This window comes from Callorhinchus milii, unplaced genomic scaffold, assembly GCF_018977255.1.
Source record: "Callorhinchus milii isolate IMCB2004 unplaced genomic scaffold, IMCB_Cmil_1.0 Scaffold3, whole genome shotgun sequence".
In the NCBI taxonomy this organism is placed as follows: domain Eukaryota; kingdom Metazoa; phylum Chordata; class Chondrichthyes; order Chimaeriformes; family Callorhinchidae; genus Callorhinchus; species Callorhinchus milii.
Genome location: NW_024704744.1, coordinates 86,157,417 through 86,182,887, shown reverse-complemented (window position 1 = coordinate 86,182,887; position 25,471 = coordinate 86,157,417). Strand labels below are relative to the sequence as shown.

Sequence of the window (25,471 nt, the reverse complement as noted above, 5' to 3'; positions counted from 1 at the left end):
TGACAAAGTGTGTGAAAGCTATAACAATCAGCCTCGGAACAGTGATCACCTTCATTACTACCACCAGAAATAATAATTCCTTAAAAAAAATTGGTCACTCAATCCACGACTGTTTGTGGAACGCTGCTGTGCGCAATTGGCTGCCACGTTTCAGCCATTTGGCTCCCACAGAATATAGAGTCAATTTACTTCACAGTATAATCTGTGAAGCGCTTCAAGGCACCTCAAAGACATACAACGACGCTATATCAAATGCAAGGATTATATATTATTATTATAAATAATAATAATCCTTGCATTTGATATAGCGCTTTTCACGTCGGGTGTACGTCCCAAAGCGCTTCACAGATCACAGTGTAAAGTGAATTGACTGTATATTTGTGGGCGAACGCGGCAGCCAATTGCGCACAGCAATGTCCCACAAACAGTCGTAGATTGAAAATGACCAATTTATCATTGTTTTTTGTTTTATGTTTTAAACCCCTCGAAGGGCACTGCCAGGATGCCATCTCTAGAAGAGATTACATCTATTTTTTCCGCCATTCTAAATGGTATCCTGGTTCTCTTGTACTTCACATCACAATACGCAGTAGGTCGGTTTATTTCCCAGCAGCACATTGACTGTGTTTTGGTTGTCTGATGGGAGGAAGATGTGGCAAAGTACAACTGGTACAACTAACTTCATTTACATGCATCTTACCATCCTGCATTACCCACATCACAGTCTCTTTTGCAGCCAGGAACACTATACACAAAATAAGCATAAAATTTAAAAATGTATTGAAACCAACCAATATTGAAACCGGAAGTAGAGGTACCAACTGTCGTGTGTGTATGCATGAGGGAAAGAGAGAGAAAGCAAGCACAAAAGCAAGGATGTTTGTCGTACTTTTGTAATCTAAATATAGAGATTCCAATTTTGTATTGTGCATATAAATTTTATATATTATATAAAATATATACACACACATACCCAACAGATGGCAATAAATTTAAGGCAGTAATTCGAACCGAGAGTTCTGATGATCAGAAATCTTTTAGTTTCTTTCTTTACGTTGTCCTTTGGAGTGCTCCACGTTTCTTCTCCCATCTATTTACAGCTTAATCTGCTGAGTCAGTCTATACAATGCAGCAGTTACGCAGTGAGTTTGCTGTAAGAAACAATGTGAGCTGAGAATTCCAACTCTTGATCCAAAACAAGAGTTTGGGTCCAGGAATCAGGTTCAATAGTCTTGGGAGAAAATCCAGATAGCTGGAACAGATATAATTCCTAACTGAAACAGTAAAACACGTGGAATAAGTTTTACTTTGTGTAAAATCCCCTTTTGCTACCTCACTTTTTGTCCATTTGCTCAGTCTGAGAACATGCAGTGATTTCTTCCATGGCAATAGATTATAAAAAGCATTTTTGTTGAATGTTGTTCTCAACCACTCCTTTTGTCATCTTGTTTTACATATGGAATGCAATACACGTGCATTCAGTGTCAGGGTAGCTAACTTTATGTCATTTCTTGGAGCTGGACACCAAGGAACCTCCTTTACAACTTAAAATGTGAATTCAGGAGAATTACCCGTGGTGATGAGACCAAATGATCTGAAGAGACACTTTCATTTGCCACATTTCAGTAATCAGAGCAACTCATAAAAGCAGGAGTAGGCTTTTCAGCCCCTCCAGCCTGATCCACCATTCTTTAAGATCGTGGCTGATCATGGCTTCAACTCCAATTACCGCTGCCCAATATCCCTTGATACCCGTACCTAACAGAAATAACAGCTCACTATCCAAGTCACTTTTAATGGGAGGTGGAAAGTGAGGGGAGAGGAGAAGACAATGTAATGATAATACATTATCGTGTGTATTCGATTAAAATGCAGTTCTATTGTGAATCCCATCAGGTCGAGTACCTTCCTGTTTTTTCAAGTTGTGTGGCAAACAGGAAGTCTTTGCAATGAACTGGAAGTTGGCCTCGTTTCCTGTAAATGTAACTTCACTGTACTTACCAGAATGTTACCATTTGCCTCAGAGAGGCAATGTAGGGCAAGTTCACGATTTGTCCCACCACCAGGAAGCACACTAGAGCAAGCCATGTTCAGCAGGTCTTCCACTAAAGAAAATATAAAATACAAAATATGTCCTTGAAACCTAACCTGTAAATGGATGGAGAAAACTTTTGAGCAGTATATAACTCTTTTATCACAGCCAGTGGTTCCATTCGCATAATCTGTGGAAAGAGTTCATTCCCTCTCACCTCCCTACCGATCCGCTATCTCCACTCGGCTGGCTCCAGCCTCCTGTTTGTCCCTCGTCCCCTCGGCTCCACCATCGGTGGCTGTGCCTTCAGTCACTATGCCCCCGAAACTCTGGACTCTCCACCGTGCCCCCGCCCTCCCCACCTTCAAATCCACCTAAAGATCTTCCTTTTTGATCGTGTTTACAGTCATCTCCTCCCTCCTCCCCTTGGTTCGTTGTCAGATACCTCCGAGATGCTTCCCCACGTGAAGGGTGCGGTATAAATGCAAGTGTTTGTTGTTGTTGGGAGTGCATTTGAACAGGATATTGGCCTTTTTCCATGCCATCCATTAAGGACCAAAACTCACTTCACTGTGAAAAGGCACGGTACCTCTTTGTTCCACTTCCAGGTTCTCCAATTGGCGCCATGGTTTCCATACCAAGTCAGCTTTAGAGATGTCCTTAGTGACCAATGACCTGTCTCGTAGCACTGGGATGGCAGCTTGAAATCGGGGTCCCATGTTGATTCGCCTTAAAGAACGAAGACATCAGTTTCATCGAGCACTAATTAAACAACTGAGGCATTTACAGAAGAACGAACACCTTTGAGACCATTGATCACACAAATGCTACTGGTCGATATTTTTCAAATCTTTCACGCATATAAAGTATAAAAACATTCAGTCTTCGAAAAATCTCGGAGGCCTGAAATTTCCCCTAGTCTTTGGAAGTAAGGCCAAAGCGGTGGAAAATTCTTAAATTCAGTCTTAATTTGGAAACTGATTATTTTTCAAGAATTGCACAAATTAAGGCTTCACTAAACCAGGATTGTAAACTGCACAAAGTACTGTGTCGTTATGACTAACATCTTCCAATCACTCTCATCATTATCCAACTGTAAGTGCAACATGGGATGTTTGGTAACGCCAGTGATCTTTTCAATCACAATAAGTGTTAACAAACATTGCGTGGCATTCTCTCATTTCCTAAACAATGTTTGCGTATATGACAAAGGATACGCTGCCATGTAAACATGTTAGGCTGTGTTCTCGGTTAGGCTCCAATTACCACACAACTCGTTCAGCTGACACTAACCCAGGGTTCATATACAGATCCCAGAGCCCACACGCCAATGAGCAATGCCACATGGCAGCTTGAAACAATAGATGGAACAAGCACTTACGGTTCTATGTCAACAGTCTGTTCTCCGGGTCCAGAAGTTATTATCGATGCATCTATACTTTCTGCAACCATAACAAAGTAGTAATAAGATGATTTTTTTTTAATCAGCTTCCATTTAGGTATAGCTTTTCCATTAAAAGCATTCTGAGACACTAAATCCCTGTGAAATACATTGTATAAATGCAAGTTGTTGTTGTTGTGGTGGAAAAGCTACCAAATGGACTAGTTTTAAATATTTCCACTTGTTTTATTGAAAAACCAAAAATACATCCTCTTCTACATTAATTTGTTATTTGACAACATATTGAGACTCTAATAAATTGTGCAATGAGACTTCAGTCTTTTAAGTTTGTGTTGATCGCACACAAAAAGAAAATATTTCTATCTAGAAAGCTGAAAGAAATCAGTACTTGGATGGGCTTGCAGGAGACCCACCAACATTTTCTTGACTGTACGCAACTACAAATTGTACTTACATAGCACCTTTCACATAGGAAAATGTGAAACAAGGCAGGAACTCAAGCAAGGTGGGAAATTGTGGGTGGGGGGGCAAAAATGTGACCTTGAGCGGCTTGATATAGAGATATTGGTTAATTCAGCTGTTGTGGGTAAGCAACCAGATCTACAGTATTTACACTGCTGCATATGCTTGGTCACTTGGTATCCAGAATTCAGCAGCACAGATACACACCCAAGATGAACTACAACCTGATCCTATGGTGCCATCACCTTCCCAGTAACTGAATGCAAAAAGAGTAAGGATTAGAATTAATTCTCCACACAGCGATTGCTTGCGTTGGGCCATAAAGATGACTTGTTAAGTGATGCCTATGTGTTTCACCACAGAGAGAAATATTTAATTAATATATAAATATAAAATAATCAATAGGAGGGCGGGGGAGGAGAAAAAAGTTATCCTATGTTGTTCTAGCACTAGAGCTAAAATATATATTATATACACACACACAGGACAAAACTGGGAGAGAACTGTCTGCTTATTTCACTCAAGACTATTGTATGACCCAATATGAAATGGCCTATAAACAGCAAAATGAAACCAAATCAAAAGCCTAAGCTACATTTAGTCTATATGACGTGAACACAGGATACATCGATGGAAACGCATAGTCGGCAGCGCTGGGTATAAACTACTTACTAGCTCGACCAAACAGGACACGTGGAGTTGGTGTCAAAGGTGTGATTGGCAGCACTTGATATGTGCCACTGTGTGAGGATGAAATGACACTGCTGAAGAGGCCAGAGCCTTGTCTGACTGGACTTAACATCGGAGGGGGTGTGTAGGGAGGGAGCTCTTGTGTCCTGTCCAGCAGGTGATCTCCCATTATTCTTGGTGAACGAAGCTGACTTTGGTAAAGAGTAGCGCCTGGATACGAGGCAGCAAGGTTGAAGGAAGGCGGGGGGATGAAGAGAGGTTCAGGCCTATGTCGATATTTTTTCTTCTCTTGTTGAGATTTCAAGCCGTCTTCTGACTGCACACCAGTAGGCTGGCATTTTCGGATAATTTCCTAAGAGTAAGTTCACGGGTTCAATTAGTGATTCTACATTTTTTTTAGTAAATACAATATAAAACGTTCTGAACACGACAAATGCCAAACGTAAATTTAAATTTTTGCCAATCGAGTGCATACTGCTAAAATAATGTCATTCGTAAAAGCAGTCACCCGCAGCAAAGAATCTGAAAGCCCCGTCGTATTAATGCTCCATTAAATAAGGTAACAGCCAATTCTTGTGTTACCTTTCAATAGCAACGGGTAGGCTCAGATCATTATGGGATAATTCTCGATAATTCATGGGAGAAAACGGAGACGGGAAGATTACATACACGTAAAAAAAAAAGAAACTACAGACTGCAAAAACAGCAAGCTTCAAACCTTCATAGCTGCAATAAGAACAATCACAAATCTCAGCATCTCTTTAAATTCATAACTTGTTGTGGTGGGGGGAATGCTAATATTTCATCTTTTAGGATAGTTTAACGGCAATATTAGGATGTGTTAAATCTGGTTAAATCCATCCTCTCCCGCTCCCCTCCACATCTGGTGAGATACTGGAGATCAATCCCCAGAAACTTTTGCTTTTTAGTTCAGAAATCTGGTTGAAGAGTTCGTTGTGACATAAACTTAGATTTAAAAACTTGTAGAAGGTGGGGCAGAATGAGTATAATCTCACAGTCTTGAGATTCTGGGAGAAAATGAGTTGAGGAGGCAGAGGAGAGGAAGATTGATAGAGGAAAGGAAGGAACAGAGAAAACTGGGGAGCTGAACAGAGAGGCAGATAACACGAGATAGGACACGCGAAGGAAGAGGGTTGGTGGAGAAGGGGAAGGAATAGAGAAGAAGGTATGGTACAGGGACAGGAGAAAGGTAGATAAAAGATGAGAAGAAGCGAAGAAACCGGGAAAAGGAGGAAGAGAAAAAATATAAGGAAAAAATGGAGAATGTCATCGTTAGGGAGAAAATATTGCTTTGTTTTTCCATACTAAAAAGCAAACTTTTGGTGAAAAGCTGTAGTAAATGATTGCATTGGTATACATCTGAAAATATTGTGTTGAGTTCTACATGAAAGACTTGGATTGTTCATTATTGCTTGATTTTCCATTACGATAGAGCAGAGTTCCTGAGCTTTACATCGAAATGGAATGTATCCAGACAGAAAAGACATCAGATGAAAATTCTGATAACAGACAAAGACTGTGATGAATGAAGAGTGAGCATTATGAAGAAAATCACAATGTTTAAACATCACCAAACATGTTCCTTGAGGTGCATTTCAAGAAATGAGTGAAGATAGGAAGAATACTCTTACTGCGATTGTTAGGCTAGCTCATGGAGGAATGTACAGCACTAACACTGTCGTACCGACAATGTAGCCAGTGCTTACGGTTGTCATTAAAACACACAGAATTGAAAGGTAATTTGAGATTTTACTGTTCCCCATTACTTTTCCGACAATATGAGAACTGAAGAGACATCTGTCAAGAAACCAAGTCACAATCAAGTTACAATATAAGAGCAGGTAGAATTAATTTTCATATAGCAAGGACAGAAAGGCAACAGCATGCAGGTAAAAGCAAAACACAATGAGAAGAAAGGTGAAGTCATTGATTTGGCACACCAACCCTTTGCATCCAGGGCACTCTGGTCTAGAACCTCAAAAAATCATCAACAATCTAGAACACATTTGCAGCTGTAGCAGTTACGGGCTTACGCAGGATACGGAGGAACCTTTAAACTATTTTGAGTGATAGCCAATGCATTTTGTTTTCATTGGAAACCCCATTATTTATTGATGAACAATAGGCAATTTGGAATATACTGAGAATCTGAGCTGGCAGACCCAACTCATGAGATAATTCAATTCAGTTAGTATTTTGCAACAGCCTGGTCTGATTATCTGCAGAATAAGCCAATGACGTCTTTCCACCAGCAAGCAAAGGGTTTCAAACAAACAAAGCAACCATTGGCAGGGTTAGTAGCAGGAATGGCAGCACTCACAGAGGACGAGCAGGGACGGGCCACTTTGGGAGAGTGTGGTGGAGAATCAGTCATCTTCGTGAGGACTGGCATCTCGTCATCGGACACAGAGTTGGCAGGCTTGTCCTTGGCAGTGGTGACCTGCTTGCTGGGTTCAGCAGGCAGAAGCTTTACAGGCACAGAGACAGGCATGATGATGGGCATGAGGTGATCCACCTCTTTTGGCTGCTTCTCTCCTTCATCCTGTACAGACAACCAAAGGCTTTCAGCCTCAGTTACAGAGGGGTCCTGTCTAAAGCAACACATCTCAAACAGACCTGCACGGGGTCTAAAGAGAGTGATGTACCCGCAGATCCAAACTGCAGCTGTAACACATGCACTTAATAGAATTCCAACTACTCAACATTGTGATTTTTTTAATAAAAAATCAAAACAAGTAAAAATGCTTACATAAAAGATGAAGCATCTCAATCAAATACACTTTGCATAACCAGTTTAGTATCTGGCATACAAGTTATCTATAACAAGTCAGCTTGGTTCAGATGGTAGCAGTCTAGTCTCTGGGTCAGAAGGTTGTAGGTTCAAGCACACGTCAGAACTTGAGCTCATTGTGTTGGCTGCCACACCATTGCAGTACTGGGAGAGTGCTTCATTGTCAGAGGTGCTGACTTTTGGATGAGATATTAAACTAATTTGCTTACAAATACACAGTTACTGTACCTCACAGTAAAAATCATGTGAAGTGCTTTGAGACAGCTAGACAATGTGAAGAGAGACTATATTAAATGCATGATTATTATATTTATATCAAGATCCCATCTGACTGCTCAAGAGGACGCCAAAAGATCCCTGTGACATTATTCAAAAAGAGAAAGGAGTTTCTCCTGGTGTCCTGGCCAACATTCCTCCAAGTAAAATAATAATATAATAAACCTTGCATTTAATATAGCGCTTTTCACGTCTTCTCAAAGTGCTTCACAGAATAAACTGAAAATGACCAATTTATTATTGTTTTGTTTTGGAGGGAATATTATTAGGCGTGTGGAGTAAGGAAACTTGCCCAAGGTTTCGCCCTGCCTGGAATTGAACCCATGTGTCTGACTTGCAAAGCGAGTGCTCCAACCACTGAGCTGCAGGACTCCATGGTCATTAATGGTCATTAACTTCATGATTAGCAACACTCTAGAGCACTTGCCTGGCAAGCCAGACACCTAGGTTAGATTCCCAGCAGGGCGAAATGTGGGGCGAGTTTCCTCACTCCACACACCTCTGTTTATCTAGCAGTAAGTAGGAATCCAGTTGTTAGTCGTTTGGCAGATTGATTTTCCGGGGATAATCCCTCAAAAAAAACAATAATAATTTGGTCACTCAATCACGACTGTTTGTGGGACACTGCTGCTGCATTTCGCCCACAAAAATACACAGACAATTCACTTTACAGTATATTCTGTGAAACACTTTGAGAAGTCTAGAAGACATGAAAAGCACTATATCAAAAGCAAGGATTATTATTATGACTGTTTGATTACTGAGTATGCCTACAAAAATGGTTACTACACTTGTCAGTGATTACCTGTGAAGTTTTTCAAGATGTTTCAACTGGATAGAAATGCAAATTCTTTCTTGGTTTCACAAAAAAACTATATTGTGAGGCAGCCTTCCTGGTTTCCATGCGCAATTTACTTTTTATTTCTGGAGTATTCTAATTTACTATGAATAAGCCCTAGCATGAATTTAAAATGAAACCTAACCAAATTAAGGAAAAAGCAGTGCATGCAGAAGATTATAGAAACTGCAGTGGAAAAACACAGGTTTTTTTAATGTACCATTATGTTTATATCTATGTTCAAACATAGCCAACAGTTAGTCCAGTGATAAAACAACATTCACGTTGGGAGAATGTCTCAAAATGTTTTACAAAGATTGAGTGGAAGCCCGAGCTGGGAGAGAGAAAGGAAAGGTAGGGGGAAAGGTAACTGAAGGCACAGTCAAAGAGATTGTTTTTGAAAGAAGAGGCAAACTGGAGTCCTGTAGCTCAGTGGTTAGAGCACTCGCTTTGCGAGCGAGAGACCTGAGTTCAATTCCAGGCAGAGGGCGAAACCTTGGGCAAGTTTCCTTACTCCACACGCCTAATAATAATCCCTCCAAAAAAACAAAACAATAATAAATTGGTCATTTTCAATCTACGACTGTTTGTGGGACATTGCTGTGCGCAATTGGCTGCCCCGTTCACCCACAAATATACAGTCAATTCACTTTACAGTGTGTTCTGTGAAGCGCTTTGGGACGTCCTCCCGACGTGAAAAGCGCTATATCAAATGCAAGGATTATTATTATTATTATTATTAAACGACAAGGCAGAGAGATTTTGGAAAGAGTTCCAGAGAGCGGAGCAAAATGGTTGAAAGCTCAACAACCAATGGTGAGGTAGAGTAGTAGGGGCATAAAGGAGGCTTGAATTGGTGGGAGTGGTCAGGAACATAGGGGACCACAATAGTAGGGGAGATACCTCCCAGACCGACTGTGAGCACAACAACAACAACTTGGATTTATATAGCGCCCTCCACGCCGGACGGCGTCTCAGAGTGCTTCACAGTAACTGATCCCAGGGCCGAGCCAGGGGAAGGGGGAGGAAGGTGACCAAAGGCGCGGTCGAAAAGAAAGGTCTTAAGCAGAGATCTGAAAATAGGAAGAGAAGGAGCGAGACGAAGGGAGTGGGGAAGGGATTTCCAGAGCCTCGGGGCATAGTGGCTGAAGGCACGGCCACCGAGGGTGGAGCGGAGGACAAGGAGGAGGCCAGACCCAGAGGAACGAAGGCAACGGGCATTGTTTTGAGGAAAGAGGTCAGAGAGGTAGGGGGGTGCAGAGGAGTGCAGGGATTTGAAGACAAGGGTGAGGATCTTGAAGTCGATCAGGTAACCGGATGAGAGCGGGAGGAGAAGCTGTTTGTGCAGATGTACTACTGGGGGTTTGTGAGGTAGGACCAGGCGAGTGCGGTCCCACTGAGGTAGATGACGGAGGAAAGGCGGTGGAGGAGGATGGCGTGATCGACTGTGTCGAACGCCGCGGAGAGGTCCAGGAACTAACTGTTTCAGCTGTAATCCCACTCAAACCAGACATTGCCTGTTTACACAAACAGGATCAATCAGTACCAGTTGCAATTCAAGTACTTGAGAAAGAGGAGGAACTTCCTGAAGATTCCGATTCAAATTACACCAGGCGAAATGATGCCTGACAAAAGACAATCAATGTTATTATACATTACTAGGCAGAGTACGTCTGGGTAGTTCCTGACATTTAAGAATTGAATCGATTTATGAAGCTGCTCAGAGGGAATTAACCCTTCTGTTTCCAGATTTGTGGATTTTTGTTTTTAATATAGTTAATTATGATGTGTTATATGTGAACCATGCTTGACCATGTTATGTTACAACAACTAGTGACTGAATTTTTCAGAAACCAAATCGTTATTGCAGAACTCCAGGAAAAGAAGAAAACTTGTAAGATTGGGAATTATGATTTTGTACGATTATGCTTATTTGTTATATTCTTATTGTAATCAGTCATATAATAAGATAGCCTTTGCGGTTAGTTTTTTTAAATAACAATTCACCTTGCTAAAATAATGTCCGATATTTGCATATTCCTGTAAGAATTAGCCTATCTGCCAAGGATTTACAAAAATATGAACAATGTAAAGGAACAAAAATTGGCTATCAATTTGAGAAAGAATCATATAAAATATTCAACAATCTACAAATTGGCCAGGGTAACTCCACATCCAAGAAAGGATAAATGTAACAGAATTGAGTATTCTTTCCGGGAATAGAGACAGAAGCACTTTGTTATGGAATAAACAGTGTCACTCCCTGTATTTGTCGAGGGAAAAGGTGTGTATTCTGATTTGGCAATAGCGCATAATATTTAATAATGTGCCGCATAGTACAACGAGAGACGTGCATGTATCTGATGTCCTGATGTATTAACCTAGAATGCATAACAGCAGACCTTTCAACATTCTGTGGTTATTTCCATACAATGAAGGGATGGTTTGCCAGAAATGCTTTAATATCAGCTAAATGGCGATCGGTATGGTGGGAAAGATTTGGACAAAGACTTCATGTGAGAGCCAATGCACCAGAAACTGAACACAATTGAGCTGCTAATCACATCACAATGTGTCAAAGTACAAGGAACAGACTCTTTTTAACCTCTGCTGGTTAAAAACGGGATTCTAAAATTTCCACCAAGCAGTCAGAACAGACTCTGAAATCTGAAGTACATTGGTGCAAAGGCATTTGCTCTGAACATGTGCTGCAGGTTATTGAACCATTTGAAGATTCTTAAAGAGCTATAAATGCTGGGTACTTGTATCAACTGAGTTCTATACGACTCCAGATTATGTTGCTCAAAGGAAGGTTTTGTGCTGATGTGATGTCCTGAGTAATGTACAACTCGTATGCGGGCTACATGATAATAAAGACTAGTCACTGAAGAACAGGTCCTTCTGAAGCTTGTGATGGTGGACTTGCTACATGATATATAAAGTTTGAAAAGTTAATTTTCACCCGGCTGTGTGAGCTCGATTGTCTTGGCATCCTGAGCCACACAAAGACTCACAAATGTGTCAACAATTAGATTTAAATTAAATTCAAATAAATAAAATTAAAATATAGTGACGATTCCCTCTAGAAAAAAGAGAAGGGAGTTTCTCTTGATATTCTGGCCAACACCCTCCAAATACATTGAACAGGAATGTACTTTGGACTTTGACACGCGCCAATGACTGCAGTATTTGCATATTAAAAAAACAAGTCACAACAAAGAACCGTTACTGTGACATGTTTTGACATGATTCAACATTATACAGGCTAGAAAATCACAAGTTCTTTTACAAAATCAGCCTTTGCTGTTGAACCTAACACTGAGGAAACACAACTTCAGTGTAGTAAAGCTAAGGAACAGGCTCCCTTGGGAGACACTAGAAACAGGAAGTGTTGATTCTATCAAGAACAAATTAGATAAGATTTCTGTTAGGAAATAGTATCTTGGGATAAGACATGCGCATGCGACTGCCAAAATGGTGGAAGGCGAACTGGATGGTCCTTGGTCTTCTTTCGCACAGCAAATTCTTATATTCTTAACAAGTTTGCTAAAACACACTCTATGAGTTTATGCAAATGTGTGAAAGAAGTCAGCCCTCACACTCCCTTGATTTTGATAAGCCTTTTCCATTGAGAGGAGTCCAAAAAACACAAGAAATAGAGGTTAGCTTAACATTTCAGAGCTACAGTTAAAAACAGTTTTTTTGCGGAATGAGCATAATGAGGGCAGACAATCCTCTTTTTCTGAAGGACACTTCCTCCCACCCCGACTCCTGTAAAGACTCCATTCCCTTTTCCCAATTCCTCCAGCTCTGCCCCATCTGCTCTGACGATGCCATCTTTCATACCAGAGCAACTGAAATGTCTTCCTTTATGTTTAATCCTCTTTTTCTCTTTCCTATCTTTCTTTCCCTCCCTGTCCTACTCACACAGATCCGCTGAGTCATTTAATTCTTGCGGCTGAGGGTGGAGCAGCAGTCTGGTCTGAGACCAAACAATACTCCTTTGATACAACTGCCAGTAGGTGAACAGAAAAGACCATTTCCAATCTTTCCTCTTTCCCTGGGAGACACCTGCCCATCCCTCAGAGGCACCTGCCCTTCCCTCGCAGAGCCTCTCCAAGCGGTGTGCTCAACAGGAAAAGCTTGTCAAGGAGGCAACTGAACATGGGTTCTTCCAGCATACTGCAGAGCACCACCAAGGAAGCCATTCAAAAAGGTATGTTTTTAACTGTAGCTCTGAAATGTTAACCAAACTCCATTTCTCAATGTACTTTAAAGCTGCAGTCTGACTGAGCAACAACAACAACAAATTACATTGGTACAGTGCCTTTCAAGTTGGAAGTACATCCCAAGCCGCTGACTAGTCAGAAATATGGACCCGAGCAGTGGGTTGGGATTGGAGGGGCAGAGGACAGGGAGGGCATGAATAAGAGGGTAGCCAAAGGCGTGGTTGAACAGAGGGTCTCTAGACTGCCTTGAAGGAGGCAAGGGAGGGAGCAAGGCGAAGGGACTGCGGGATGGAGTCCAAAGCACTGCTTTGAATGCTGCTCAATTAGCTGGATTGGACTGCAGTGAATTTCTGCCGTGTAATTAGCTCCATCATTACTCTATGATGGAAGGTGTATATGCAAGGTGTTAAATCACAAATACAAGCTGCAATTTCCGGCTTGCAGCAGTGAAAATACTACCTCAGGGTTTACGAAAATGACTCTGGTTATTCGTCAAATGCCTTTCAATGTCAATCCAAGATCCAGTGGTCATTCTGTAACAGAACCAGTCTGTGGTTTTCATAGCCATTGCTTGAAGACCATTGTCCTAACATTTAAAATGATGCAACATCTTGAATTTTTTTTCAATTTACTCTTAATTTGGCAGCATATGGTTCATTTTAAGAACATTTTAATAACAGCAGAAAACATGTCAAATTAAGACCAAATTGAAGAATTTTCCAAAATGTTTGCACGATCTAGTTTTTCAGACTGCGGTCTTAAAGCTAAGGCCATGAGAATTTTCAGGCTTCTAAACTCAAAACGGAGAGTTCCATTTGTAATGTTTGTCAATCCAGAACACAGTTTCGATTCAGTAGTTCCTTATTTAAACCTTACACTTCCAAAGTCCAATTGCCAATTAAGTCTTAAAGCAATATTCAACACCATTGCCAATACGGTACTCCATCTTGTGGTCCAATGCAAAACTGACAATACGTACCCAATGGTTTAACTTAAATGCAGTTTCCAGTGATTGCAAAAGACTGAATAAATCAATTATTTATTGGTTCCAGCTTTCTTTTCAACGATTCTGGATGCAATTGTAACCTTATTGAATAATCCTCCCTCTGGTTATTAAAACTTACTCAAACTTTTTAAACTTGAAGTGTTTTGCAGGCTGTGGTTCTGTATACGCAGTCCAATTTGTAGCCACACAACTGGTTGTAATGGAAAGCAGGGTTGTAGGGTGTAGAACCTCTGTCCCAAGAGGTTTCATGTTTTCATTTCAGCCATTTTGTGTATCATCTCAAGACCACAAGCAAGGTCCAGACATAGAAAGCTGTTTAACTTCATTGTTCCTGAATTTCAACCAAACTATTTTCCCATTGCAGCATTAAGCTGTTTCTCTGGAGAAACAGCTTGATGCTGCAATGGGAAAATAGTTTGGATTCTCTACGAATCCAACGTACTGGACTGTACCAACCTTCCCGGTAATTCTCAAACTACCACCTCACCTGCCTCACTCCAATTCTGAGAATGTTTCCCTGCCACATACACGCTTTAGAGCAAATCTTCCCTCCCTACATTGGCAAACCCTTTCGTTCTGAGTTAACAATCTCTTTGTTGCTGCAGAATCGTTCCTCCTGTTCCTATTGCAAAAGAATGGGATTAACAGCAGGTCTTGAATTTCTCAGCCTCTCAAGGTCGCCTTCATTAGGTTATTGTTGGGGACCTGTTCATTGGATTAAATTGATGTGATGACAAGGGTGCTTGAAGTCCCTGTAAGATCCTGGGTGTCAAATGCAAAATATTTGCAACCCAGAAATTGCAAATGATCTCACGTCCTCATGACGTGAAAGGCACTATATAAAAATGCAATTTGTAGCCACTGAATCCCACTGGTAACCACGTGTGTATTATGTCAACATATTTCAATGCAACCAGAAGTACATGTGGGCCAATAAATCCTCTAAATAAAACTGGTCAATCACTCCATGGCTACTTGTGGGTCATTGCTGTTCACAAATTCGCTGCCATGTTTTGCTCACAAAATACACTTTACAGTATATCCTATGAAGCACTTTGAGATGTCTTGACGGCATGATAAGGCGCCATAATAAAGCAAAGATTATTATTTATATAATAAAAATAATATATTTATATAGGACCTTTCACATCGGGTAGACGTGTCAAAAGCACTTGACTGGGTAACACCATATTGTAAATATCACATTTTGATTCCATTATCAAGAAATTTGGGGAACTCTTACTTTGTAAATGTATGAACCTCTTTTTTTTAAAAACCCTACTTACATCCTCCCTTTTGCATTGCAATGACTTGGTGATTATCTGTTCCCGATGCTCTGACACGGTCACTAGGAGGTGCCATTGCTCAGCACCTCCTCCACCATCCATTGTTATAAACACCCCAAAGCTGTATTAGAATCTTGGGCAAGATTGCATCTCCCCTACTCCATCTCTAAACTACTAGTTAACAATTTGTACACTACAACACTGAATAATACACAGAAGAAGGGTCACAGGTTCAATCCTTGATCTGTGCCCAGTTAGATAATCTCAAATGCGCAGCAGTTGGGACAATACAATTGGCCTCAGTCTCCTCAATGCCAGTATTTCTGCTCCTTGTTCAATTTGGTGACTCCTACAGGAAAAATGTGCGTGGGCATCAAGTGAGCTGAATATCAGGTCAGCTGTGATGATCTCCACAACCCCAAAAAAAGATACTAGTCAGCCTCGCACACCAAGAATGATCGCTTGGGCAAAATACTGGAGATCTGAAACTCTGTGTAAGTCACCACTTCCAGGAGAGGGGGGGAAAAAAACACATGGTTTGACACAATTTCAAAGTATCATAGCAAGCAGTTATGAAACCTAAATGGCATTTATTTTATTCTGTGGCAAACAGTGACTGATGGGTTCTCAGGCTCCACAAATACTTCGGCTGGCAAGAGATTCAAGAATTGAGCAAGATTTCATGATTCGTTAACACAAATGAATACACGTTTAACTCGTGTACTTTTTTTTTAAAAAAGACCTTTATCGACCACATTCCAACTACAGAAGTCAACAAAGAAACCGATATTACTGAATTGGTGTAAACAGGGTCATCAAAGAAAGGTAAGAAAGGTAAGATAGGACCTGAACTCTCAACCCTCTGCCTGTGTGGTAGTGCTGCCCGCATTACTAAATACACAAACTGTGACACCTTTCCCCTTCTCCAAATGGCAAATATACCAAAGCCAGAAGCAAGCAGCAAGCAATCGTTTGCACAAGTAAGCGACAAAAGAATCTGAGTTTTCTGTAGGTACAAAAAGAACAATTGCATCTGTCCACTAACCTGTTTAGGAGAAGCCTTTTGACCTCCATGAGACCTCATATGACCATTGAGGGCGGGCAGGCTCTTAAATTCTTTGTGGCAGATTGTACATGTCAGTCTGCTCTTGACGTCTGCTCTCTCCTGAAAAGCACCCCTGCCTTGTCCGCTGTTTGTGGAGACACAAGGTGCCATAGGTTAATAATTCAATTAATTCGGTGAATAACACAGTCTTAAAACTTAAAACAAGAAATGTATTACTGCAGAATCTTGTAAAATACTTAAATTCAATCTCAAGTTTGAGAAAGCTTTAAAAAAAGCTTTAAAGTTAAGACTCAATCTAAGAATTTTAAATCAAATAAACGTAAATAAAACACACACACAATATCACCCTCCCACTCACCCCCCTCCCACACACACATTAACACCACACACACTAAAATGAATCGCTTTGGTGAATAATGTTGCTTGCTCCGTCGAGTAGTTCTTCCTTACAGATCTCAAGGTAGTCTCTCAAAGCAGTGCTATTGAGGGGAGAGTATGAGATGACAGGTCCGAAATAAAGGTTAAAACCTCTCTGAATAAGAAAATGGGGGGCAGTCACAACACACATACACAAATTGTGGAAGGAAATTATTTAAAGATGTTCGCTGTTTGATTTGGGACCACCTTCCTCAAAGGAAAGTACAAGAATAAGAACAAGGTTGCAATGCTGTAATGAGAAATGTACATTTTGGGACAGAGGTCGATCAAAGCAAGGATGTTCGGTGATCTCTCATTCCAGCTGGGAAACCCTTCTGGAGATTCGGTGCATAGAACTGGAGGGTGAGAGTGTGATCAAACTTGACACTAATTCTCTCCATCTGAACACTGGGGATGCTGTAGGAGGAGATTACGTGGCTTTGAGTCCTCTCTCTGACTTTCCTGCTACAGCGATCCAGAGAGTGTCTTCGTGATAGGCTCCAATGGGAATTTACCACTGAAGGGAGCAGTTTTATAAGGGAGTTGTTTTATCAGTGATATTTTGTTCAGGTACAAGTAGAAAACTGATGTTTGTAATGGCTTTGCTTACAGTGATTGTCCCAAAGGAAGAACTTAAAGCTGGTAAAAAAAACACTAATCCTCTCCATCACCACCTTGGATAAATTAAGATTTTAAAGTATTTCCTTGCAGGCAGTTTCACTCAAATGTGTCAGGTAGAGATGGGAATCATAAATACCCATGGTTTTATTGATTACTAGAAAGTGACAAACCTAAAAAGAGCTTCTCTATCAACAGATATATAGACATTCTAGAAACAAATGGTTACTTCTTTTGATAATCCACCTTCAGTAAGAGAAACAAAGCTGGGGCAGCAGATTCTGAAGTGCTCACTACAGAAAGATAAATGTTTGTGTAGGTTGTGGATCTGCAACGGGTCCAGGAGCCAAGGCATCACCAGGTCACGTGAAGGGCAAGCTCCATTCCCTTGGAGAATGTTGCCCCAGCCCACTCTCACACACCTCAGTGGAAAAGGGTCTTCTCTGGGGGATGGTTGATTGACCAAGGAGAGCAGAGAAGGGGATAAATGGAGACCAAAAAAAGTACATTGAGATCTTTTGCGCTTTTGACGATCAGATTGCACAACAGTTGCCAGGAAGCAGGGATCCAAGATAATTTTGCTTAATCTTCCTTCCCATCCTTTCCTATGCATGCCTGACAAATAGCAATCACAATGGAGTAGGATTTTGCTGTTATTTCTCCCTCCCCCTCCCTAGTAATAGAGGATTAGAGGAAGATCATCCTGTTTCTCAGGTGACCGACACAAACAACATATTGGCAGCCGCAAGTACTGGTGACGAAACGTATCTTTAGAGCCTTAAACAGTTTACAAACTCCACAGTGAAAAGCACTAATAACTGCTTTTAATTGGACGGACAAGGGAGGGGGGGGAGAGAGAGGAAAGATTTGTTTTGGAGGCTAAGAGTCATACAAGCTCTATTAACTGAAAAAAACAAGATATTTCAGAAAATACAATGAAGGAAAACAAATACAGAAAACTGGAAAGTTGAAAGCATACTCTGCAGAGTGAAATAATAAAATGGAAACGGTCACTGAATATAGCACGTGATCTTGCATCTGACAACTGTTTGAAGTCATGAACAGTTGAATCAGGTTCAATATCCAACCCGAGGTTCAATGCAGTCTGAGGAATGGTCATCGTAGCAGAAGATAACAGGTGGGGTTTAAGGGCCTACAGATGAGTTAGTTTGATTGAAAGGCGTGGGTCCAGGGCAGTGCTGGATTCTCTCTGGAAAGCATGAGCAAATCCCAAATTGCACATCTATGCAGCAACAGCTGGAGCAGATGGAAAAAAGATTTCTTTCCCCCCCCAAAAAAAAACAGTCCCGTAAAGATTCTGGCACAAAGAACAAAGTCAAATTCCAAGGAATGAACATCATACTATTAATACAAATATTTGGGCTCGTTAGTGGCTGGGGACAAAGACAAACTGTGCCTAATTCTTACAACTAAACATTTTATGTTTGGATCATTGGACAGAGTGGGTCAAGGCCACGATAGATTAGGTTGTGAGCTGTCCACGAAAGAGTGGGCTTGACAGGCGATAACTTCCAAGCTTTCTCCTGTTCTGAAGCTGGGCTGACACTCCAATGCAGTGCTGGGCGAATTCTGCTTTGTCTGAGAGACTTTAAACAAGGCCCTGTATGTATGCCTGTTCAGTTGGCTGCTAAAGATCCCATTACGTTATTTGAAAAGAGTTTCTCTCGGTTTTCTGGCCAACAATTCCCCAGATAGAACTGATCATCCACTTCATGGCTGTTTGTGGGATGTTGCTCTGTGGAAACTGGTAGCCACATTCACCTACAAAATACACAGTTCTGTGAAATGCTTTGAGACTTCCTCCTGATGCGAAAAGCACTATAGCAAATATAAAGATTTTTCTTTTTAAAAGAGTGCTCTAGCTAAATGTTAGAGGTTGGCATTTGCCATTTCTGCTCAAACATTAAAAAAAAATCTGCTGTTGTGCAATATGGAAGAAACAGCAGTTGTGGAAGGAATCCATTCTTCTGGAAGGAGTAAGATGCCATTTTAATAATAATAATCCTTGAATTTGAATTTTCACGTCGGGAGGACGTCCGAAAGCGCTTCACAGAATACACTGTAAAGTGAATTGACTGTATAATTGTGGGTGAACGCGGCAGCCAATTGCGCACAGCAATGTCCCACAAACAGTCGTAGATTGAAAATGACCAATTTATTATTGTTTTTGGTTTTTGGAGGGATTATTATTAGGCGTGTGGAGTAAGGAAACTTGCCCAAGGTTTCGCCCTTTCTGGAATTGAACTCAGGTCTCTCACTTGCAAAGCGAGTGCTCTATCCACTGAGCTACAGGACTCCATTTTAGCACCGTGAGTGGATGTTTACCAGAGTTACTTGGACCACCAATAAAAACGAAAAACGAGTCTTCAAAAACCACGCAAAACGGTAGTGCTATCCTGCTTCATGGGGCACAAAAAACATACAAACATTTATTGTATGATACATTAATCTTTTAAAATATATTAAAATTGAACCTGCTTTGGCAAACGTTCTGTAATGAACAAACTGCTGCTCAAGGTTGCAATATGCAGTTAATCCATCTCTACAGCTGGATGGGTAAAATCCTTTTATAGTGAATTAATTTCCTAACCTTTTTACAATTAATTCTAAATCTATAGCTCCTGTAAAATGCCACCAAGTAGCTTCCAAATTACATAAAGGTGTTGAGGAACATAAGATTACACTTATGTTCCTCAGATGGTGTCAGAATTTGTGCCCCATGAAGCAGGATAGCACTGCCATTTGCTAAAGATTCTCCAGTTTCTGTGATATTTTGATTTCGCAGCATTTTTGGAAACCAGAATTTTTTTAAAAAAAATCAGCTACTATTGCTATTGAGAAGACAAATTGTTCTGGGATTTATAAACCCAAATTTCTATGTTTCTATGAAAGAACTGTATAAGATAGCCACTTCACTTCAATCGAAATTAGATCCACAATTAAACACGGACCTCTTCATGTTTTCACGTAAGAATCCAATGCATTTCACAACAGACAGAAACATTTCTTTTTGACCACCACATTTCATTGGGAAACAGCCTGTTTAGTAAACTGACTTCTAGCATTCTTCTACACGATTCAGAAACCACACATTTGTCTTCAGTTTTACCGATATACGTACTGCAATAATGCAGCTGATCCCTAACAAACCCATATAAATAATAATAATAATAATCCTTGCATTTGATATAGCGCTTTTCATGTCGGGAGGACTTCCCAAAGCGCTTCACAGAACACACTGTAAAGTGAATTGACTGTATATTTGTGGGCGAACGTGACAGCCAACTGCGCACAGCAATGTCCCACAAACAGTCGTAGATTGAAAATGATCAATTTATTATTGTTTTTGGTTTTTGGAGGGATTATTATTAGACGTGTGGAGTAAGGAAACTTGCCCAAGGTTTCGCCCTGACTGGAATTGAACTCAGGTCTCTCACTTGCAAAGCGAGTGCTCTAACCACTGAGCTACAGGACTCCATATGAGGCCTTGGTGAGTTTACAGTCGAAGCTGATATTCCAGTGCAGTGGTGAGGGAGCGATCCATTGTTGCAGGTGATGTCCTTCGGATGAGACATTAAAATCAAGGTCCAGTCTGTCTGTTCATCTGGATTTTAAAGATCACACGGCAAAAAGAGAAGGGAGTTTCTCCCAATCTCCTGACCAACAATCACAGGCCATTTGTGGTACATTGTTGTGCCAAATTGCCTGCCACATTCACCTAGAAATAGTCACTACAACTTTCAATAAAATGTGAAATGTGCAATATCCTTTTATCACTATTTGGCTTAAATACTGGGGTAAAATCCATTGCTTACCTGAATTCCATAGACAATTCACCTGGCCTCATGTCAGCTAAAGACACCTGGAAGAAAAATTAACAAATCTTTGCAATACTCCTTCAGTGATTAATGTTCCAAATCATGCAACCTTCCAAGCACTGATATTTGATGCATGTGATGAATTATTTTTCAATTGATTTTATGATTTAAAAAGTGAACTGAAGAATCTTCCCTCCTTTCCCTTCCCAGTGCACTCTTCTCTTGTGAGTAGCAGACATTAAACTTTTCCTCATCTCCGAACTCTCCCAGTATCCTCTTTTCATTAAACAAAACACAAAATACTGCAGATGCTGGAAATCTAAAAACAAAAACGGAAGTCGCTGGGAACACTCTGACGAAGGGTCATGGACCCGAAACACTGACTCACTTTCCTTTCTCCATAGATGCTGCCTGACCTGCTGAGTGTTCCCAGTGACTTCTGTTTTTGTTTTCCTTTTTTCATTGTTTGTTAATACATATTAAGGACCCTTGCAATTCCCTCTTTCCTTATACACGGGTAACCCGATCTTGCAAATTAGACCCTATAAGAAGTATGGGGAGGAGGAGAATAAAATACTCGTGGACAATTATAGCCCAAAATTCCACCTAGTCTTAGAGTTTTAAGATAAAATGGTCCCGTTGGTTAAGGGCACATAGAATTGCAGAAAATTAAATTCAATCGTGTGTGTGTGTGTGTATATATGTGTGTATTTAGGAATTATTTTTAGGAACTGCAGAAAACTGGCTTCCAAACTAAAGACTGAGTTTAACAATTTTGCAAGGCCTTAAATTTCAAGGCCTTTATAGATTAAGATGAGGTGGAAGTTTAGGGAATTATGAGGCATATGATTTCTGGTTTAAGTTTGCTCTCATTTACAGTTTTAGCCCAGTTTCCCTTCCCCATATTACGGTTGAAATGCATCATATTATGCCTCCACTTTAAAGAAAACTAGGAACCAGGGTAGGATATTTTTTCTACCCTAACGATTGTGTTAAAATTGCTATAACATAGATCCACACTGAATATCCAGCAAACAGCAAATTGAGAACAGTTCTAAATCAGACACACACACTTCTTAAGACTCTCCTGTGTTTTACCTTCGACATTTGTGTGTAACCAAACAAACAAAAAAAACTACACAAATCAGTGGTTTTAGTAATTTTCTCAGACATTCTGAACCAAGAGTATAATCCCTCAATACATGCTCTATAATAACAAGAACAGTTGAATAAAGAAGAATTCAATTCACAAAAAAATCTGAACTTTGTTACATGGCACATTTGGCAATCTACCACTTATGTGGATAGTTTTGCAATTTGCAACATTTGGGACGTCCTCCCAACGTGAAAGGCGCTATACAAATATAATCTTGTTGTTGTTTAACAATTAACTTTAGCATTTGGATTTCGCTGTCAGTAATGAAAAATAACAAACATACACAAAGGATCACAAAGCAGCAATTCTTCTCTACACGAAAGCTTGGTCTCAAAATTGCCATGACACAGACATGCACCGCAGAGGACATGGTGAACATCAAAAGCCTAGTCATCAAAAAATTCCATCACTTCAGCAGCAAAGGTTCCAAGTAGCTTATAACCACCGCTGAATCCATAGATTCCTCAAAATCACCCATCCCTGAGATCCTGGTATTTTTTGACGAGTGTTTTGTTAAGTAAATTATATAATTCTGGTTTCTGGATTTGCTCCAGTGGCTCAAGCAAGCAGGCGAGACCTCACACGTGTTTACTCTGAGTTAACTTTTCTTTGTGATCCTTCGCTTGTTTAAAACGAAGCAGACAACCAGAGTGGTCCATTTATTTAACAGGCAACCACAATCGCGCTGAACGGTTGCAGCAAAATTATTGCAAGCGAATGGAAACAATCGGTGGTAGCTCATTGTCAGAAGCATAATGGGATCTAAGCTGTGGTTTAAATTCATCATTTCCTCATGTATCAGAAGTGAAATAGCCAGGTGTGCTGGAGGAAGACTCTACTCCTCTCCACCCCTCCCTCTGACAAAATTTTCAATGCTGACATCCACATTGCTGAATCACGCACTTGTTCTCTGACTCGTGCCGTTTGACTGCTGGCTAGTAGGAATCTAGATTTTAACCAAGCAAAGATACTCTAGTTGGGTAAACATCTCTTCAACTGGAGAGTTGAGCGAGTGAAAACAGGATCTCTAGAGCTGAGCTGGATTCAAGGTGACATGCTTGACATTGGGATGTTGGAATCTATGATGCTCTCAATAGTCCAGTTCCTGAGTCAGGAGGCCCACAATACTCCAGGGCACTGCTGATGATGGATTAGCCATCCTGGCTCACCAGCAGTACTTGGGAGGGGCAGACCAGCCATTGATGGCAGGAATTTTCCCACTCAGCTTCTGTTAAGCTGGCAAAGTCAAAATCCTAACAGATAGGGTAGGTAGGGTGATCCTAGTTAGGTTCACTTTCCAGACAGTGCTCTCAAAGGCAAATTTTGTGCTTTTAGCAACATTCCAGTACTAGCCCCCAAAACACACTCTGGGTCCCCGTACAAGCCTTCACTCTCCCCAAATTACACCTAATAATCTCCAGAATTAGGTAAGAGTTCAAAGTTAAAACATCTGTATGAAGGATACAACAATTGATGTGAAAAAGACAGTTTCATTTTTTAAAAAAAATCCTGTGTCACAAGATTGCGATTCTAAAACAAAAAGGAAAAGTGTAATAATTGCAGAGTTTTATCTTTTAAGACTGAGGGGGGAAAAAAATCCCCATTAACACGAATGGATATGCGGACAAATTCCGACCAAAATGCTGCATTAATTCACAACTTTAAAAAGGAGTTGGATAAATACCTGGCTGGAGGTTATATTCACAACTATATCTTGAGATACTCAAACACCCTATTATGGGACACCAGGTTCCTGAACTTCAGGAATAAGAGAAGGCTGCCTGTCGAGGGCAAAAGAGGGCAATAGAGGGCAGGATTCAATTGTGCAAAACTCAGGCAAGCGAGCATCATCCCATGTGATTAAACAGGTCTATCATCATTTGCACTCTTTCTGATTACGCGTCTCACAACTACAGGGGGACGTTATTGTAGGGGAACGCTCAGCAGGGTCTAATAACTTAGCAATTGTGTTATAAACGAGATGATGTCAGCTGCGCATAACAACATGCTCGCACGCAGGCAGCAACATTGGAACGCTTCCTGTCCATTGCGCACAGCAAGATTTTAAAAGCAGAAAGCAGTCTAGTCAGGGCACTTCTGGAAGCTCCAAAATAGACCCTGCATAACTTTAAAAGAGCCAGCACAGACACAATGGGCCAAATAATAATAATATTTCTTGCATTTGATATAGCACCTTATCACGTCTTCATGACGTTTTAAAGTGCTTCATAGAATACACTGTAAAGTGAATTGACTGTATATTTTTGTAGGCGAAACAAGGCAGCCAATTCTGCACAGCAGTGTCCCACAAACAGTCGTGGATTGAGCGACCAAATTATAATTTTTTTTTAAAGAAATTATTATCCCTGGAAAAAGTGTTACGCCAATCGACTAACAATCGAGTTCCTACTTACTGCTAGGTAAACAGAGGCGTGTGGAGTAAGGAAACTTGCCCAACATTTCGCCCTGCAGGGAATCAAACCCAGGTCAGTCCTAACCACTGAGCTACAGGACTCCAAAATGGCTTTCTTGTGTCCTGCAAATTTCTATGGTTCTATGGCAGTGCTGTATCAAAAGGTCAAAATAATAGGGTTCCCTGTATTCCCAGATGTTCCTAGACAATAATTATGAGCAACACACAATACAACTCACATCTTATTGAGTTTTTAAGCAATGGCTAAAACACGTTTGCTTTCATGTAAATTGGTTATGAATATACAATATTGTTAACGTAGAATAAGTGCAAAGTAGCCAGTTTAAAATCTATTCAAAAACAAAAACAATAAAAATATTGTGTTGACTTAACCATTATAAAAAGCAGCTGGACTAATATTTTCTTTGGGTACAGAACTAAAGAGGTGATGTACAGATGGAGATAATCAAATGAACTAAGGTAACTAACTGGAGATGTATAACATAGAATTAAATGATAGTGATAGTCTACAATTTTGTTGAGATTTTTTTATGGGGGTGGAAGCAAAGAAAGAAATATGCTTTTCCTCAAATTGATTCAAATGGGCCAGGAAAGGTGATGGGTAGAGCATGGACATACAATGTCTCTGGAATCAGAAAGCAGGGTGGACTGAATGACCTTTTCTCCATCCAAGCCATAATGAGTTAAGATACAACAAATAACTAAAATTAAATTAAAAAGCTTGCAAATATATAGTGTCAAGCTTCAAACCCAGCACCGCGTTAATGTTACCCAGCACACTACGTCGATGCGTATGGGTTTGTGTATGAATATGTTCTTCCCAATCCCCACATTTAGAGTTTCTAATTGTAGAAACATGTTAAAACTTCAAGATGGACAGCCAAGTCACTGCCTGAAATGCAACTCCT

At 40.5% G+C, this 25,471-nt stretch overlaps 1 protein-coding gene across 6 annotated transcripts in view; it reads right to left on the bottom strand.

Moving 5' to 3' along the window:
• LOC103178003 (transcriptional-regulating factor 1) overlaps window positions 1-25,471 on the bottom strand; it is a 120,661-nt gene that overhangs the window by 12,142 nt on the left and 83,048 nt on the right. For 5 of the 6 annotated variants that reach the window (XM_007892464.2, XM_007892460.2, XM_007892466.2 and 2 more), the window contains 7 exons: window positions 20,971-21,017; window positions 16,079-16,223; window positions 6,928-7,149; window positions 4,569-4,938; window positions 3,414-3,474; window positions 2,622-2,761; window positions 2,002-2,105 (listed from right to left, as the gene is read on the bottom strand). In XM_007892464.2, the coding sequence (XP_007890655.2) occupies window positions 2,002-2,105; window positions 2,622-2,761; window positions 3,414-3,474; window positions 4,569-4,938; window positions 6,928-7,149; window positions 16,079-16,223; window positions 20,971-21,017 (1,089 nt within the window). The remainder of the gene's footprint in view (window positions 1-2,001; window positions 2,106-2,621; window positions 2,762-3,413; window positions 3,475-4,568; window positions 4,939-6,927; window positions 7,150-16,078; window positions 16,224-20,970; window positions 21,018-25,471) is intronic. The other variant, XM_007892467.2, reaches the window with a different exon arrangement.